Source organism: Mycteria americana, chromosome 1 (genome assembly GCF_035582795.1).
Source record: "Mycteria americana isolate JAX WOST 10 ecotype Jacksonville Zoo and Gardens chromosome 1, USCA_MyAme_1.0, whole genome shotgun sequence".
NCBI lineage: Eukaryota > Metazoa > Chordata > Aves > Ciconiiformes > Ciconiidae > Mycteria > Mycteria americana.
Window position 1 is genome coordinate 221,145,950 of NC_134365.1, and position 18,865 is coordinate 221,164,814.

Here is an 18,865-nt window from a genome sequence, read left to right on the forward strand (position 1 = left end):
AGGTGAATATGAGCAAAAAGTACAACCCATGCTCTTATGAAGCACTGGCTCATATTTACTGAAGAAAAAGTGAGAAAGTGGCAAGAGAAGATATCCCTGCAACTAGATGTCCAGATTTTACTGCCACTTTCAGTTCTCAATTCGAATGAGAAACTAATCACCACAGAAATATTTTGAAAACAAGAGGCAGACATTCAAAAGATAATAATGAATTTCTGGTTTAGATATCTTTAACACAGTATTTGTTTCCAGAACAAACCATATTCATGGGCAATTTACACAGGAATCTGCGTATAAATCCTCAAACATAATGTTTTCCAAAAATAACTTGTTAAAAAAGGAGAAATGAAAAGTGATAGGCTAATGCATCATCTAATATGAGAATACTCTTCTGGATTCTTCAGAATTATATTGCGCTGGTGACAATTCCCTGCAGAATTATCCATTTCATTATCTCTGCGGTAAGGCACCAAAAAGAGTAATGTCCGTTTCTCTGCCACTATCAAAACCAAATCTTAATATCTGAGGAACATAATACAGTAACAAGAGAGATTTCTCTTCCCTACGCAAAAGCACTTAAACTTTCAGAAATCCTGAATTCTTCTTTGCATCATTCACCTTCTCCTGAGATTTGAGTATTCTCAATGACAATCGTAATACACACACTAGAAATTACATCAGTGAAGACTTGTTGCCATGTCTAATGATTTGCTACCTGAAAGCACCAAGTTCAGCTGCTACTTAGGCTCCTTCCTGGATAACCTCAGATTATCTTCCTTTTCTTCTCTGGTACAGAGTCCCAGGATTGTGATGGGTTATTTTTCACTCAAACCTTCAGAGCATTCGAATTCCAGTGGTCTTGCATCTTTTAATTTAAGATTATTCTTAAATTAAAGATTGAGAGTAAGATTCAGACAGATAAACAGCAACTTAACAGTAAACAGTCTAAGAATAGAACCAAATCATTCTACATTAATGTTTAATTACAATTTAAAATTGGTTACAAAACTGAACTTCAGTGAAGTGTTATTTGATGCTTCTTCCCTAAAACCAGTCTTGATCAAAAATTACCTGTGCAGTTCGCTCCTGTACTGCGACTGCCGAAGACAGAGATGTAAATATATTCCTACTACTTCAGAATAGGTACACATGAGAAAAATCTTGCCTAAACGTACATGGTCAATCCAATATTCTCTAGATGTTGGTGATTTTGAGAATGTAATCTAAGAGCAACAGTATCATCAGTTATAGATATTACTTGGATTGCATTAATGTGCATGAAAAGCTGTATTCACCAGATACAAAAGGAATCACATCTACAGAGAGCGGAAAATATAGGCAGAAATCAACACATGAAGAAAAGGATGGAAAAGTTTGGATAGCTGTAAGGGGAAAAGGCTCTTTTATTCAACTTTAAAAGAATATTAGTTCTCAGGTTTTTTGCAGTCACGAAGGCATACCAAGCTGCCCCCTAAGAAATTTCTTTAACCTACATTTATTGACAGTGACAGTCAGTGAATGCTATTTAACCGATTCAACATTCGTGGAAAGTCTTGATGAGGATGTGTTCAGCTGCTTCAAGTAACTGCATTGCTTAACTAGGCGTGAAGCTTTAATTCAGTCTATCAATAAAGTTAATACAATGTTTATCATATTTTTCTCAAGAAATTGACCAAAAAAAAATCTTACATAAAGCCAAAACTGAATGGAGAAATTGGGATGAAGTTCAAGAGTTGTTGCTAAGTAAAATATCTTAACTTTAGCTTTCAGAACTATTGAAGCAAACCAGAATCTCCTCTCATTCAGGAGCAGCCCCAAATTAAGATGGTAATTCAAGCACTTCACTGAACAGGTTACATGGACAGAGTCCTGCTAAGTTTAGCACATAAATAGATACTACAAAAATGTGAAGTCATTGCAGGTACACCAGAAGAAAATTGAATTCCCTCTGTGTGTTTTACTACCACAGCACGAATGCCTCAAAATCAGTTGGTTTTTTGAAGGCTAGCATGCCCCCCGCCACACCTCAACACTGCATAAACATTATTACAATAACTTGAGTCTTCATAAAATCTCGAATTTTCACTTTAAGTGCAACACTGAACTCCACACTGGTGGCCATATTATAACTTTCCAATGAAATTTAGGGGGAAAAAAAGGAGGAAAATGTCAAATTATTAGACACCCAAACCCCAGATGAAAGCATCCCAATGTTTTTGATAATGCTGCCTATTAAAGGCAAACTATTTGAACCCAATTGAGGAGCTGGCACATCTGAAAGCTCCTCGCAGCAAAGACATCCCAGAACACCCCAATTCCTGTCACTCAACTTGGAGCAGTCACGTTTTAACCTTCAGCTTCTGTTTTTTCCTTCTAGTTTGAGCTGTTATACTTCCCACTTGGAAACGTAACTGGATAGGACACGAAGTGCTGATGGCCTACAAAGCTGCTGAAACAAGGAGATGCCTCATCCCTGGTTCTAGAGCAGTCCATTAAGAGTACTCTATACATCATCTTAAAGAAGGAAAAATAAGTTCATTTATTAGACACTAGCGATACAGAATGGTACAGCCTTCAGGATTGCTCCTGAACTATATAGATTTCACACAAAAAAATTGGTTTGTGGGGAAAAAAAGGACAGTATCTCAAGTTATCTGCACTATTTTATGAACTTTTATCAAAGTTCTTAAGGCACTTTAAAGAAATTTCTAGACTAAGCAGTTTAACCTTTCCTTAAAAAAAAAAAAAATTTTTTTTAAGTTTTTCCTCTCAGGAACTATCCAGGCAGACTGGCTCCAGCAATAATACAGCAGTTGAAGTACAAGATTCAAAGGTTTTGACTAATCTGTCTAAGGAAGAGTCCCACAGAAAGTATTCATTAAATACCGCAAACAGGACAACATGTAAAATGCCTCTATTTAAAAACATCTTAACAGTGGTGAACTCATTGTAAGAGGTGTTTTCAACTACAAAACACCAAGACAGATTCTATTTAGACGTAGCAAATATATTAGGAAATTGAATGCCATGAATAAAAACCTGGAAGAGCTCAGTGTAAGCAAGGTGGTTCAAACGTCTGGACACCTCCACAATATCAAAATGGGCCTTGTGATCATGTTAACTTAACATTTTAATTGGTATTCCATGCTCAGACAAAATGGAAGAGAGGAAATCTGGATAATTCAGCTTCCATTCAGAACAGTTCCAGTAATCTCAGGGCAAAAAGAGAAACATAGGATTGTCCTGTTTCAGAGGATGTGTGACCCATGGCAAGCCTCAGACTTCTTCCAAGACAGCAGATGTGGGTTTCCTCTCCTGGAACTATTGAGAAACAGAGAGAAAACTAGTTTTCATTAGCTAATTCTCATACATAGAGGTCATATATAAACTACAGAAGGAGAGGTGAGCTATTGCCTGCCTTCGTTACATTTAGCTGAATCACCTGCATTATTTCTAGACCATGAAACATCCCTCACTATCTCCTTCACAGCTTCAAACCCTCAAAATTCTACCACGTTAATGTGGAAACTAATAACTACAAGAATCAAATCAGCAAAAGTGAGCAACCCTTAGGGAAAGGTGCTAGCCAGACAAACTAAACCAAACCAAGAGGCTTCTAAGCCAACAGATCACTCAACACATCATTCTCATTCACTTCACTTACTCTGGAAGACTCCATGGTTAGACAGGGCCTCACTAATATAAAACAGTAAGCTTATACTTTTTTGGGTGGGAAATATTTTTTTCAGAGATCTTTGTAGAGGGAGTGCTAGGATGATTCATCAAAAAAATAAGTTATTTGAATTTTGCACCTCTATGGACAACACATCTCCACTGAGGAAGGAGATTTGAGAAAGTTAATTAGAAGGATGCCCATAGCTTAAGGGATTCTTATTTTAAATTAGTAAAACAACCTAGGTTTTATGGGAAACATCATCCTCCTAACACCTAGCACAGTAATTCTCTGCCCCCATTACAGATGCAGATAAGTCAGGGTAACATTCACCCACACTAACACGAATGCCCGATACTAGATTATATCCAAGCTAGTCACCCAAGGTTCCCATTGTCATCAGTGGCATCCATTTTACTAAAGATGGATATATGGTTCTGCATCAGCTTTACGTGAAGGCTGTCGTAACCTTACAACCAGCTGTGTCACAATGAGTCATGAACGCTCTAGCAGAGAAAAGAGTACAGGGTTAGACCACAAGACTTCAGGATTCTTACTACGCTTTGCCCTAAAATACATAGCCTAAACAGACCCTGATCTTCACAGCAAGACACTACTCATTTATAGAATTTAAACTTCATCCTTCGTGCTTACTAGCTGCCCAAAGCACCTCTAAAAGTGCTAATTCAGGAAGATAGTCCATATTGTTATGAGAACACCTATACACTTAAAATGATTAATCATCTACCCCTTGCATTCTCGGCTTCAAATCTAGTCAGTACAAAATCTGAGTAGATTTATTTTTTACTTGTCTGTAACAGGGAACTCATTCTCTCCTCCACTTTAAACACCCATACAGCCTTCTATGCCCTTCTCAGAGGGGTTCCAGTTCCCTACGAGAAAAAGCCAATGTTCTCCTCTTTCCTATTCAAAATATCCATATTACAGAAATCTCAGATTCTGGCCTCTTAATGTAAACTGGAGAAGAATTTCAATGAAGCCTGTAATGAAAGAGCACAACACAGACTTGTAAAGTATTATCTTTGTCAGCTGAGAGAACCATCTGGATTATTAATTTCAAAAGTGTTACTGAAGGGGTTCTAATGTAATTTCTGCCTGAATAGCTGGAAGAATTCAGTGCATTGCAGGTTCACTTTTTATATTGCAACATCCCTTTATACATTAGGTATATAACCTTACACACAAAAGCCAAACAAAAGCACTCCCTCTCCCTAAACCATTAGCTTTTTAATTGTTTCAAGTATCCAGAAGTTTCTTTGGGGTTTGCAAGTCTTTCTTTTAGACCTTACCTATAAACCCCTACCTGGTTATCCAAAGCTCGCCTCTTCCCCACACCTCAAGACTGTATGGTCACTGGTGGTGTGAATGTGTCTCCACCCTCTGCCATCCAGAAAAGGTCTCTATAGCACTATGACTAACTCTTAACCTTGGATTAAAAAAAAAAAAAAAAAAATCTGTTCTGTCTCTGCTATCTTCTCTTTGAGGCAAGAGCCAGATTCACCACTGTGATAGGAATAATCTGAATTTTCCAAAAACAGCCCACCTATCTCTCTTTATCCTATTGCCTTTGGAGAGAGCATGGGGAAGAAGTCCTTTTTTTGCAAACAAGAGCAGCTGAATGTGCTTCTTCGACCTGCATTTTTCCTGTAATATTTGGTTATCTGAAGTTTGGTTCATCGCCTTTTCCCACAGATGATGCCTTCCTAATTAAACCTTGCTCTCTGCAGTGACAAAGAAATACAGCATTAGGACATCTGTCGCCACTGCATCTGTCATTCTGCTTGAACATGATCTATTCTTGTCCTTTCTTCCTAAGCCACAAGGCTTCATTTAGGTTCTTTAGAGCCACAATTACCTGACACCATATTTCCACAATGCCTAGACACAGCTGGATCCCCTCCTAATAAATCTTTTGATTTACAGTGCTGGTAGTTCAGGTAGACAACTTCTTCAGCCCAGTTGCAAGCTAGGCAAATATGGATACCGTCGTTCTTCCTGCCAGGAGCTATCTGTGTAAACAGGAAGTTTGACACAAAAATCTTGATAACTGTTACAAAGCACACAGCCTTTATCCAAGTCCACTATGGGACTCCAAATGTTTATCTTCCAATTTCCCCTCTAAATAAGCATGCAGAGTACAACCTCCGTTCTTTGTCCTCTGTTTCCACGTAATCTCCCCTCTGCCCCATGTTAAGCAGTACTTGCATAATTTAATGAGCTAAAGTCAGATAAACCCAAAAAACTGTATTATAAGATGCAACCAACACTGGCGATCTAGAGAAAACTAGATAAAATCCCATGCAGCAGATTGCAGTGGTGAGAGAGAAGATACTGTAGATTAAGTCTGTCTCACAGGAGAAATTCCTCCTTCACAGTGTCATGGTATACAACATGCAAGACTTTCTATAGCTACAGAAAGTAATGTTAAGATGGCAATATCCTCAGGCAGAGAACTGCAGCAGAAGGGAGGAGGTAAAATGGGCGGCCACCTGAGTATACATTTCTGGACTGAAACATTCATAGCTTCTATTCTTTTCAGCACTAAACATTATTCTGATGCAAGTTAAACGAGCATATGCTATCATCTAGCTCAGGGAATCCAGTCGTCATTTCCCTGTACCACATGCTGAATGGAGTCCTTAAAACGAGCTATCGCTATCTTCCTAAATATGTTTTGCCCTTGAAAGCACAACAAGCAATACTAAGTCAGCCTTTTCAAGCGACGAATTAGAGAAGTTTCAGGAGACCTATTAAAATGCTAAGGATTACTACCGACTTCCCTTCCTTCCATCCTTTAACTAATTTAAGTTTTGCCTAATGTTTCCCCAGCACCATTACCCACCTGGCAAAACAAGCAAATACTTCTTCCTGCTCCCTCCTCTCATGACTACCTACCCTACGCTGCCCCAAACAAAATTCTGCTCTCTCACACTGTAGCAACTTTTGTCCTGCCTGGAGGAAGGAGAAAAAAAGAAGGAAAAAAAAAAAAAAAAAAAAGAGAGCTCCATATAGCTTCCTCCTCAGTGACTCCATCTTACTCCCAGAACCTACCATCTCCTGGGCAGCTCTGGAAGACTAAGACTTGACCTTTACTCTTTCCACACAAGAGCTGCAGAACAGCTTCCACAAGAGCTCTCTTCTCTCAAACTCATTCTTCAGGCAGAAACACAGTGAGTGAGTATTTCTTGAGAACAAAGCTCGAACAAGCTCTTAAAATAGTCCCGATTTAAGGTCGATGCAGCCTGGCTTCTGAGGAGGCAGCTTGTAAGGAAAAGAAATGCACAGAGTACATTCTGTGTGCTTTCATTAAGCACACCTCTCCACAAAGCACAGTGTGAATTCAGTCAGCATTTGCTGATCCAAGTTGACAGGGATGTCTGTGAAGAATACCTGGGGACCGGTGCAAAAATAGCCAGAGATGTACACAATCCTCTCTGCACAACAATACACATGGGTTAGCCTATATGATGCAACTCCACAGAAACACAGGAGGAAAAGAGCTGATATCAAAATAGAGCAGAACATGTATACCAGTGTGTGTTACAGAAACAGCACAGAACCCTGTTTTTCAGCACCAAAAAAATCCCAACCACAATTTATTTTTTTAGCAACAGAAACCAAAACCCATGTAGAACTTAAGTTGCACAGTTTAAGAAGTTGTACACTCTGGTCTCCTCAGACACTCGTACGAGTCCAGGAAACATACAGCTACACTTGCCTAGCCTCCTAACGGTCTTACATTAAGAATTCAAGATAAGCATATCTTGACATCACACTACCCATTTCTCCTTCACAACTCTGATCCTGAGCTGTGACAGCTTTCCTCCTGGGGACCGGGGCAGAACAGAGGCCACCAGCATGGACACTTGACGCTCCTGCTGCCTGCTCCACCCACACTGCAAATTAAGAACTTCAAATTCAAATGATGTTAATCTGGCAAACTAAGTAATGGTAATCCAGCACAACGATTTTCAGCCTTTCAATGTACAGGCCCCTAAAAACTTCCTGAGACACAGACCTCTCCGTAGGGAGTTTAAGCCAGCTGACAATAAACTCATTTTTTTGCAGTTGCATTTCATAAATGCCTTGGAAAGAGGCCACGGAGCCTGAGGGGTCTGCAGACCCAAGGTTTAATACTCATCTAGAAGAATTTAAAAAAAAAAGTTAGTACTTAAAAGACAGGAATTTGGTTCCAAATAGTCAATGGAACAAGTTTTTTGGGTTTGGTTTCTTTTTTTTCTTATTTTATTCTGACCTTTTCTAAAAAAAGGCTATTCCAAAAAGAACTGTAGGGTTCAACTATAGAAAAAAAGAAAGCACTTATATGAGAAATCGGGTTTGGAACAGAAAATTCTTTAGAGAATAATTATCTACATGCCAGCTGGGATAGAATATCTTGAAATAAATATTCTCCTCCAGCAGCATTTTCCAGAGGAACAATCCCTTCATATAAGGGCTCTAAGGACACATACTAGTTAAGTTTCTATTTAACTATAATATTTACTCTCCAAGATACACAGAAAAGACTTATTTCCAACTCTAGCAAGTCCCTGTGTAAATGTGCACAGGAGGTAGTTTTGGGTCTTCAGGCTGTCATACCTACAAAGCCAGCTTTGAGTGCACCACCAAGTTCTTCGAGGATCTCAAAGACATATGACCAAACACAGAAGGTCACATTTGTTTGCCATTAAGATTCATAAAAGAGATGCCACCGAGTGAGTAAACACTACACGACACCTGATTGCTGTCTTCTTCCGCTGTGTGGCTGACGGTGGCAGCGGGGAATCGTCTACTGAAATCAAAGCAGCATGGAGATACAATGTAAAAGCAGATTCTTGAGTCAGGTATTTTAGGCAAGCATTTGAGAAGCATCAAATTGGGGAAAAAGCATGGAGCCGTTTTGAAACTCCTTAAAAACATTTCATGTAGGACACTTCTTCCCTCCCTCGACTTTCCGAAGGGTAAAGCTGGAAAGCCTTTGCTCTTCCTGGGATCAAGGCTCCAGAGACACCCCCAGCCCAGGGTACCTGGCTCCTCCACCTTCCAAGGGGCACGGCTCTGACTTGTGACATGCTGGAAACGAGGCTTGATTTAACCTGAAACCAAGCAGGCAAAGCCAGATCTCAAGTCTTTGGCTCATTCTTAGCTGTGCAAGTCTTGCACAGGCTACAAAACCATTTAAAACATCATCCACACAATTCCGTAGGGAAATTTTTCTCTAGATGTCAGGATTTACTGGAGGGAATGCATGTAGTAATTCACACACGGTTCCTCTTGAGTTTACTATATATTCTGCAGTTTAATGATCTGGGGAAAAACCCAGCTCTCTTCCAGAAGAAAAAAAAATAATTGTATTTTTAAGCGAAATTGTAGCATTCCTAAGACCAAGACTGTATTTAACTGTAAATTACTTGCTGTGACAGCATAAACAGTCCACCCAAGCCTACGGATATAAACAGAGGCAGCCTACCAGCCCTTTGCACTCTTGAACAGAAAGGGGGAAAAATAATTTTTAACACCAAACCAGCAGATGATTATAAGATTGTGACACTTGCACTGGGAAAAGCTTTTTTCAAGTCTGCTATTACACTACAGCATCCAAATAGAGAGGTAAATTTTATGGGACACAAGCTTTTCATCTGCCTACTGTTTAGGCAGTTTCAGGAAAAAACCTATCCCCTTCTTCAAGTCACATTGAGGTTTAAGAGCAACTAAAAATAAAAAAGTGGAAAAGAACTATGGTCACAAAGTTAATTACAAGATGGTGGATAAAAGCCACTCCAATGACTGCTCAGAAAAAAAAAAGGCAAAAGATAACTCAACTAGGAGAGAAAAATGGGAGGTTGGAAGAACAGAAAGAATAGGAACGTAATTATGACTTGAATACATGAAGGACTGATATTAAGAGGCAGCTTGGAAAGCTGAGAAGGAATTACAAGAACCCAAACTGGCAGGTGGGTCTGGAAAGAAGGGGCTGGAAGAGACCCACCCTGTGAAGACCTCTTTGTAAGGCATTCCGAGGTCAGGATGAAATACAACGAAAAAAAGCTTAGGATTTCCTTGAGATGATACACCAAACTCAAACTTTCTTCAGCCATTTTAATTTGAGCCTCCTCCAGCTGTGTTCAGCTGCTGTGCTGAAAGATTCACCTAGAGCTTTATCCAAATAAGCAGCAGAAGCTCAGCTGTAGTAAAGCCATCCTAGCTTTTATGCAGACACAAGTGATTTTTCAGCCATTTTGAGTGAGCCAAGGACACAATACTCAAAAACTGCTTCAGCAGCAAATGCATCAGTCTAAAACAAGGGAAGGGAAAAAAAATAAAAGTCAGGTAATATAGGCAAGACAAATAAGGCATCAAACCTCTAGCATGAAGATCTGCCTACTGCTGCCTAGTAAAGTCAAGAAGGGGTCAGAACTTCCTTTGAAAGAGAAGACACTGCAGCACAGCGTTTCACCACCAATTAATTCTGTTATACATGAAAGTTAAGCCCTGTTCATCTATTTTCACAATACTGACTGCAACCATCAGGAAACATTACCTGCAGATTCGGTTGCTTTTCCAGAAGCAAGTGTTCTCCACTTACCTGCATTTCCTAATTGAATGCCCTCTACCCTGAGCTCATGCTGCTCTCACCAAGATTTATTGATCTCTGTGTGCACACTATGCTTCTGCTCGCAGCTTTTACAATAAATTTTGCTCTGTCCATTTCCTCCGCCACCTCAGACATCCACTGGATGATTCAATCACCCATCTAGTTCAGATTCCTCTGCTAAGCCTTCCTTCTGTCAGGCCATAAAAACAAGAATCCTCCCATCACTGACAAGTAGGGTTTCTCACAGCCATTTCCACGCTGGCAGAAGAGGACAGAGTCAGTAATGAGTGAATATTTTCTACTCCCAGAGAAGGCAACACCTTCATTAAAACAAATGAAGTGCTGGCCCTACAAGCTGCAGAGAAAGACTTCTGCGCTCAGATGAACACAATGCTGCCTGCCCCTTTCTGAGCAGACAGCTCCAGAGCCTCTGCAGGGCCGAACTCTTGGCCTGTTAGCTGGAATTCACTCTCCCCAACTCCAGCAGCAGCTACTTAGACCCCTTGGCAGAGATCAAACTGACAGGAATCTTGTCAATCCTGCATCAGCCGCTGCTTGGAGCTTTGCCAGCGAGACTGCACCCTCCGAGGGCCACGCTCCTTTTAGCTACACATCTATTCTAGATTTAATTTCCCTTCCCTTTGTGTTGCACATATCAAGAACATTAAGAAAATGAACTGGCTGCAACTCAAACCTAGACAGAGGCAAGTACAGGAAGCTTAGCAGGAAACATTTAGAGGAATGGAATAAACTGGCCTCTGCATTAATTACAGAAATGTTGGAGTGGGTTGGTTTTTTTTTTTTTTTTGCTGCAGCAATTGCCAATTGCTCTCCTAGAAGCAAATCATTAAAAAAAAGTCACTTAGCAGGATAAATGGCATTCATTTATATGGTCACAAATGTTAATAGCACAGTGGTCACAATTCAAGACATAAAAGAGACCAAGTGAAAGTTAAGAACATTGTCTCATTAGCAGGTTTACCCACACCTTCCATCAGCACAGCTGGTTCTGGCCATGTCTGAAGACAAATAGCTACCTGCTCATCAGTATTGCTCCAATATTTCTTCCCAACTCTTTTCATTCTGGGCAAGTATGCTTTTAGATTTAAACCAAAGCCTTAATTCTGTGTGTTGATGACACCTACACATGTCTGGATGAGAGAACACTACGAGCCTGCAAATCTCAGAATAGCTGTGTGGCATCTCCAGGGGATACTGGCAGCTAGTCAAGTCATGGAAACTCTTAAGAGCACGCCCCAAACTCTGTGCACTAAAATGGAAGCAGCTACCATAGGCGATACCAGTGCGCACCTGTACTTAGCCAGGCACCTGCACTCATGAAAGCAGCCAAGGTCAAGCAGGATTTGCTTGCAGAGTTACCAGTTAGACTCCAGCGTGGCATTTCCAGCTCTGGTCCTTGCAATGGGACTAAAGGAGGAAGTTACAATGTGGATAAAAATGCCCTAAGAGAAGGAAAGGGACTTTGGAGCACATACTCTCTTTAACTGGTTCTCATCTCTATCGAGACTCTCAAGGATTTTGTGTTTGGCTTTGTAAAAATACTTTAAAAGTCAAACTTCAGGACATCGTATTCCTCAGCTTCCCTTGTGCACATGGTAACTAAACCAGTTAGCATCGCACTGGGTATGCCAGAAGCCCAAGAAGTCTTTTAAAAACGTACAGTGGACTGGGAAACCATGCCCTGGCATTCTGGCAGCAGTGACTCAGTGCGGTTTAAAGCAGTCCAGCAGAAAGAACACACTAACAGGGAACAAGAAAGGAAAGTTACACCCTTGTGCTAAAAAGTCAAATTAAACAAACACCACTATTGTGCTGTACAGCTGAGTAAGGACTTCCTTCCTAATTTGAAGACTGAACTCTGTTTGACAGACTCAACAGGAGGCAGCCCGAAGCAAGCAAGGGGCTCAAGAATTCGGTGGCATGCAAAAAATAGGTCCACGTATCCAACAAGGGGAGGTTTCAGTAGCACGTTTTATAATCACATTGAGTTGCCTGCAGCATCAGGAGTAGGAAGTCTTTCCACTTAAACCCCCAATTTTGATCCTGCTTTGCATTTAGAGTTGATTATTTTCTTAAGCTGGTATTTTTTTACCAGGTGACAACCAATGAGAAGTGATTTCCGTCTCAAAAGGATCCCCACCACTTGATATTTTCTAAGTATAATATATGTACATACCCACAAATTTCCTGATCCATTATTTATTACATAGTTCACACGAATGAAAAGAATTTATTTTAATTTAGTTTCATATAATATTTGCTTCCCAGATTAGCTTTTTTTTTTGTGATACACTAAGGCTGCATTTGGGCAAGAGTTAAATACTACTGAAACACACAAAAAAAGTCAATTTTTTTCAGTTAATATTACTCAAATATTCCAAAACAGATTTAGCCCATCATGTTTTGAACAGAAAAAGAAAATATCTGATGTAAAGTAAGTGATTCAATTGTTCACTGTCCCTGCGCCCTTCAATATATTAGAGCCAGAAGGGTTTGTTTTATGCTGAGGGGAAAACAAAGAATCCATTTAGCTTTTCAACTTTGTGTAAGATCAGTAAATAAATCAAGAAAACAGACCTGAAAAATTCTACTTTCACTGCCAGTCCCTATTTTGACTGCCGTTCGTTTGCAGACACACACATTTTTCACTTAGAATACTTCCATAAATAATTTATACTAATGTGTCAAACTTGTAATCATTTTGATTATATCAGTTCATTTTCAAAATAGTGCTTTTAGTCTTCTTCTATCCTGCTCCATACCAGAAGAGATGGATCAGAGCTCCCATACCCTTTCAGAAATGTCCGTCTGTCACAAGGTAACTGTTCTTGCAGGTTACAGGACACACAGGCGAGTTTTGGAGGTCGTCTTGAAAAATCTGATGGCGTTCACGTCGAGACAGCGAAATTCGATTTCTTCTGAGCCATGTTTCAAACCATTGAGAGTTTCTGTTTGCTAGTTTTGGTTCACTGGTTTGGGGTTCTTGTACATGTACTTGTACATGCGTGAACACAACAAAGACCTTTAAACACCTGGACTAAATTATCAGGTAAATACGGAAGGTAGCTACTTCCTTACAAACTGGTTACAGAAGACAGATTTTTAACAATCAGTGAAGTCGAGAAGAATGGCTGACAGCTGTCAGCTCTGATAATTTCCAAATGCTAGATCTTCTGCTAAGGTGGCCTCAAATGAGGTTCCTCACCTTTGTTTCTCTGTTAGTCCCACTTACAGCTTCAGCAAAAGCCTTAGACACCACCTTTGTAGAACCTGGATCAGCTGCCAAGAAAGTGTCAAGTACCACCAAACACCCCAACAGCTGCAGATATAGAATCCACTATTTTAAATCAAGGAATAAGAAGATCCTTTCTTCCAAGTTCACAAATTATTCTTCAGATACACACAGAAAAACATACCCAAAGTGCAGAAAGGCACAGTTAGCCTTCCTTTGAAGGGAAGATCTAGCTCCTTCAGAGGCTTCCACAAATAGACGGGGATCAAAAGGCACCATGAGAACAGGCACCACAAAACATTTAGGCCTTTTTCTCCAAGTCTGATGTGCTTCTTCCAGACTTTGCTATAGGAAAGGCTATTTCAGAGATGGAGAAGAGAAAGAACTGGAACAATATTCAGCCTCCAGATGTACCCAAGAAAATTAAGTTCAGCGACTCATGGAAAATGCATATAGTCCAAATATAAACCCAAATATCTGAAGACCCAGCCACAGGAAAACCAATACTAGGAAATTAATGGGAGGGAAGGGGATAAGATTTTAAACCACCGGTGGTTTATAGTTAAGTTAGTTAATAGTGCTCTGGAGCTCGTAAAGCAGATAATTCCTTAAAAAGAAGGGAGTTTTAAGTTGCAGAGGGATGCCAGTCTCTGCAGACAGGCTGAACTGTGACCAGTGTTGCACCAGCTTCGTGTTACACCGGAACCACCTGCAGTTCTCCAGTTATCTAATAAGACACATCACACTGTTCAGCTGTACCAACATCGTTATGCAACAGTATAGTTCATTAGTGGTTTCCAAACAGTTATACTCCTCAAGTTATTATATTGTACTTATCAGTTTTTCAATATGAAACATCTCGGTTCCTGATAAAGAAAATTAGAACAAATTAACATTTTTTAAGATCTTATGCAATGCAGAAATGCCAGCAGAAAGAGACAACAGGGACTTATTTTGCTTTCTGTACGTATTAATGCCCTTCAGACTTGCTCGCCAATAAAAGCTGCAGCATAAACCCATGTGACGAAAGAATATTTCTGTTGCGGTACCCAGCATTCAGTTCTGCCCACTCAATCAAAAAATCAATGTATTAACTAGGAGAGGTGCTCCTATGCAAGACAAAACTAAAGATGTTATGAGTATTCAGATAGATACCATATTTACTGCAAGCTACCCTATAACACAGGTGATATGTACACTAACTGATGTGACCCAGAAATCAGAATTTCTTAAACTTGAGGTATGAGGACTTAGGAAAATCACCTGATAAAACAAGATCAAAGGCAGTAAGAAGCATACTTCCCCCCAACACAATAGCTCGCTCTAATCCCTCAGCACAGAGCTCTCTCTGCCTTTTCAGTAAAGATTAGCATATTTAAAACTGCTAAACTCTGTATAATCTTCAATCATTGAGAAAAGTAATTCAATTAAGGCAAGCACTGGTGAAGTTGCCTTCTTGCTAGCCACCCAATGCTATATCCTTGTAATACAAGTTAAAAAAATAAGAGAGAAAGAAAGAGAAGCTTCTTCTGGCTGGACACGGATTATATTGCAGGCTTGTGATGAATCCACAGTAGATGCGACAAGTACTCAGGCTCGGCTGGGGAGGGGCGTGGGGGACACAACAACCATATTGCTATCGAGAAGCAATGACTTGCAGTAAATCCTGAAAATCAGAAAATCCAGTAAATCAGTCCGACCTGATGTCACGGCACACCACCGACAGACTGCTCAGCGCACGCAGGACCCATGGACAGAGCTGCAGCAGTGTGCCAACCTGCGCGCCACAGCACCAAGCGCTCGAGGAGCTGGCGCAATAAAAACAGAAAAGGCAGACGATGTGAGTAACAGACATGGGAGACAAGATTTTGGGGATCAGGGAGGAAGAAAAGAAGGGGCTTTTTAAAAAAAAAAAAAATCAGCATCTTAGCATAGGAAGGGGAGAATCTGCAGCTAGTGATGAACGGTGTAACCAGGAAGAATCACTGCAGTCCATACGAACGCCTAGGTATACGGCATTGAACTCCCACAATATGGCTGAGGATACCAGCAAAAAAAATCACCGACTGCATCCACTTGTGCAATCCCACTTTCAAATAAGAATAAAACATCTAGAGATGCTTGCAGATCTCACATGGAATGATAGTGCCTTCGCTCACACAATGCCATGGAAGGGCTGTAAAGCCCACACAGTAATGAACTCCAGTTAAGAATTTCTTAGCCATAACATACACATTTATTGAAGAGACTGTATACAGTCAGCACAGAGAGTCTGGTATTAGCTAGCTTTGGCTGCTGAAGCAGCTAATCGATGTCGTAGCCCTTTATAATATTTCATTTGTCATTGTGAAGTCCCTGAATGTAAATGAAACAAGCACTCAGCCTCCCCACCAGCAGCAGTAGGGTATCGTTAATTATGGCCTTCCAACAGGGCAGACAACCTTTTAGCTAAATGGGAAGCAAATGCAGCAATCCAGCGCAACAGTTGTACAAAGAGATCTTCTCATTTATGAAAGCTGCTAGTATAAAAACTTTATTTCTACGTTTCCCTTAACCTTCAAAACAAAGAATGACAAAGGGAGCTACATGTAAGCAAAGCCCACTCGAACTCCCTTTGCAGCATCAGAGATGCTTCTCTAATTATCTCCATCATACAGAAGAACATTATTAGGGCATTTATTCTTCCAGGAGCCATTTGTAATGGGAGCTATTCACCCTTTGGACAGTAAAAAAATAAAAAATTACAGAGAATGACATAATGACAGCAATATCTGAAGAGATTCAAGCTGAATTCGGAAAAAGGCGTTTCTCCATCACAGCCAAGAATCATCCGAGCGCCGTGCTGGAGCATGCCCACGCTGCAGCACCCGTGGGCTGCGTGGACACACCGAGGGCTACACTGCCATCGGCATCGCCGCGTTTAGCACCGAGTTCAGCGCAGATCAGTCACGGAGTCATCGCCCAGGATCCAAGACAAAGGCAGGGCTGAAACCCACACTGCAGCTGCTAGCCAGGCCCTAACCAGCTAGCTTCAAATCAGCTTGAACACATCCATGAGCCACAGTCCAGACAGCCGTTGCAGCGCTATGTATATTTAGTCAGAAGTATTTTGCTATGCTATACCCATAAAACTCCTTCTCTCCTCCCCAGATTTGATGCTGTGAAGAGGAATTATTTAAAACCTTCCAGTATAAACACAGATGATTAGCTGAGAGGGAAAACAAATGACAAAAGACTAGAGGAAGCAGATATCTGATGTTATGTCTGCTATAATAGACAAGAAATCCACGTGTAAAGCAAGAGCTGCTGAGGTTTAAGATCTGCACCAGGTGCTACAACCTTCCATGGAAGTATTGAACAGCTTCATGAAATCAAAGCTCAGAAATAGAGTAAAACAAGCCAAGCATTTTGCAAATACGTAGCTAATACTTAAGATTCCTGTTATCAAATACCTTGGGGGGGGGGGGGGGGGGGGGGGGGCAGAAAAAAACCCCAAACAGCATCTTCTACAGATTGACCCTCTTCCAAAACCCTTATAAAATGGCTGGCCAAATAGCACCTCACCAAGCAGATCAGGTGACTTACCCAAAAAAAAACCCCAAAAAACAAAAACCCCAAGTTGAACTTGTGCTCCCTGAATCCTTCATATGAAGACGAGCTGTTCCAACACCCAAAAATAAAATAAATGAAAAAAGATGAAAGGAACAGACTAAAGGAAGCCACCAATGTATAGGTAAATAATTTTAATAGCAGCCTTATCGCCAAGCTCATCTACATATGAGTGAGGAAACACCAAGATATAAGTCTTGGGGGGGGGGGGGGGGGGAACGGGACGACAACTAGTATTTCATCATCTCCTACCACAGAGACCAAAGGTGGCTGAGGGAGCAAATACCCCACCCTGAGACAGAAAATATTTTGCACCTACTCGTTATGTCAAAGATCGCTCGATATCTGACCAGGATTACACAAAGAATCCACCAAATGAGCTTTTTTTTTTTTTTTTTTCAGAAAACTCTCCAAAGTGAAAGATTTAAAATGCAGTATTGGAGATAGAGGCCTTCTACTGAGGAAGGAGGAGACATCGTTTGGGTTGGTTTGGTTTTTTTTTTTATTCCAAAGACAGGGAAGAAAAATCTCATTGACTGAATTAAATATTTAGAGCGTTGGATCCGCTTTGCCAAGACATTAACTGCATTTTCGAAAAATGCTATATTTACATAGCAAACACCAGGAATTGAGACTCCTGCCCCCCAAAAAAACCAGAGGACCTGGGCTCAAATGAATCAGCAACTGTTTCTGGAGATGTGGCCGTTGGGGTTTTGGTGGTTTGTTTTTTGGGTTTTTCTTTAAGCCATAGCTGAACCACGCTCGATCCCTCCCTGTCACCGAAGGGGCAGCGACCACAAGGCAGAACAGCCTCTGCAAGGGGGAGGCAAACGCCCCGAGGCAGCCCCCCACCCCACGGAAAGCGGCGGGGAAGGGGCGGGAGACCCCCTTTTCCCCTCATAACGTGGGGTTATGGCACAGCGGACCCCCCCACAGAGGGTGAGGAGAGGGGGGATCCCCTCAGGCGCGACCCCAGCCCCCACAAGGGTGGGTCCGCCGCGGACGGGGGGAAGGGAGGAGCCCGCCCCGCCGCCGCTGCGTGAGGGAGACCCGGACCGAGCCGGGCCGGGCGGTGTGACTCACCGCTCTGCTCGCCCAGGAACACCAGCTTGAATTTCCGCAGCGGGTTGCCGAAGTCCCCGCCCGCCGACATGATGGAGGAGCCGCCGCCTCCGCCGCCCCGCGCTCGCTCCGCTCCCCGCGGCGGGACCCGCGACCGCTCTGGCTCGCTTCTTTCCCCGCCCCTTCCTTCGGTGAAGGTTGCGGGCGGCGGGCAGGGGCGTGTGGCCGGGCGCGTAGCCCCGGCGAGGCGCAGCCGGCTGGGTGAAGTGTCGGTGCTGCTGCCGCTGCCCTCAGGGCCGGGCTCCTTCCCCCGCGCTCCCGGCGTCTCACACCGCGGCCGCGCGCTCCGCTCTGCCCCGCCCGCCCCGCGCACGCGCACCACCGCCCCGCCCCTCGCTGCACGTCGCGCTGCGTCCCCGTGCGCCCCGCCTACCCTCCCCCTCCGACGCGGCGGCAGGCCAATCACAGCGGGAGGGGCGGGGCGACGTGGGAGAGGGAGGGACTTGCCGGCCTCTGCCTCCGAGCTGGCGGGGGGGGGGGGGTTCACTCTGGAACCTAACGATGGCTGCGTGGGTTTCCTGGGCGCTGAGGTGAAATCCTGCCTGCTGAAATCACTGAACTGTGGGGGGGGGACCCCAAAGGTGTGAGGACC

The 18,865-nt window shown here is 42.2% G+C and overlaps 1 protein-coding gene and 1 long non-coding RNA gene across 3 annotated transcripts in view; both read right to left on the minus strand.

Moving 5' to 3' along the window:
• Positions 1-18,597, minus strand: part of RAB6A (RAB6A, member RAS oncogene family) — a 61,946-nt gene extending 43,349 nt beyond the window's left edge. The window contains exon 1 of one of the 2 annotated variants that reach the window (XM_075491319.1): positions 18,235-18,597. In XM_075491319.1, the coding sequence (XP_075347434.1) occupies positions 18,235-18,304 (70 nt within the window). In that variant the 5' untranslated portion in view covers positions 18,305-18,597. The remainder of the gene's footprint in view (positions 1-18,234) is intronic. The other variant, XM_075491318.1, reaches the window with a different exon arrangement.
• LOC142404452 (uncharacterized) lies at positions 1,717-6,615 on the minus strand. Its single transcript, XR_012773867.1, has 3 exons — positions 6,537-6,615; positions 5,550-5,703; positions 1,717-3,321 (listed from the first exon to the last, which is right to left on the minus strand). It is a non-coding gene; the product is annotated as an uncharacterized LOC142404452 (long non-coding RNA).
• Positions 18,598-18,865: the final 268 nt, after the last annotated feature.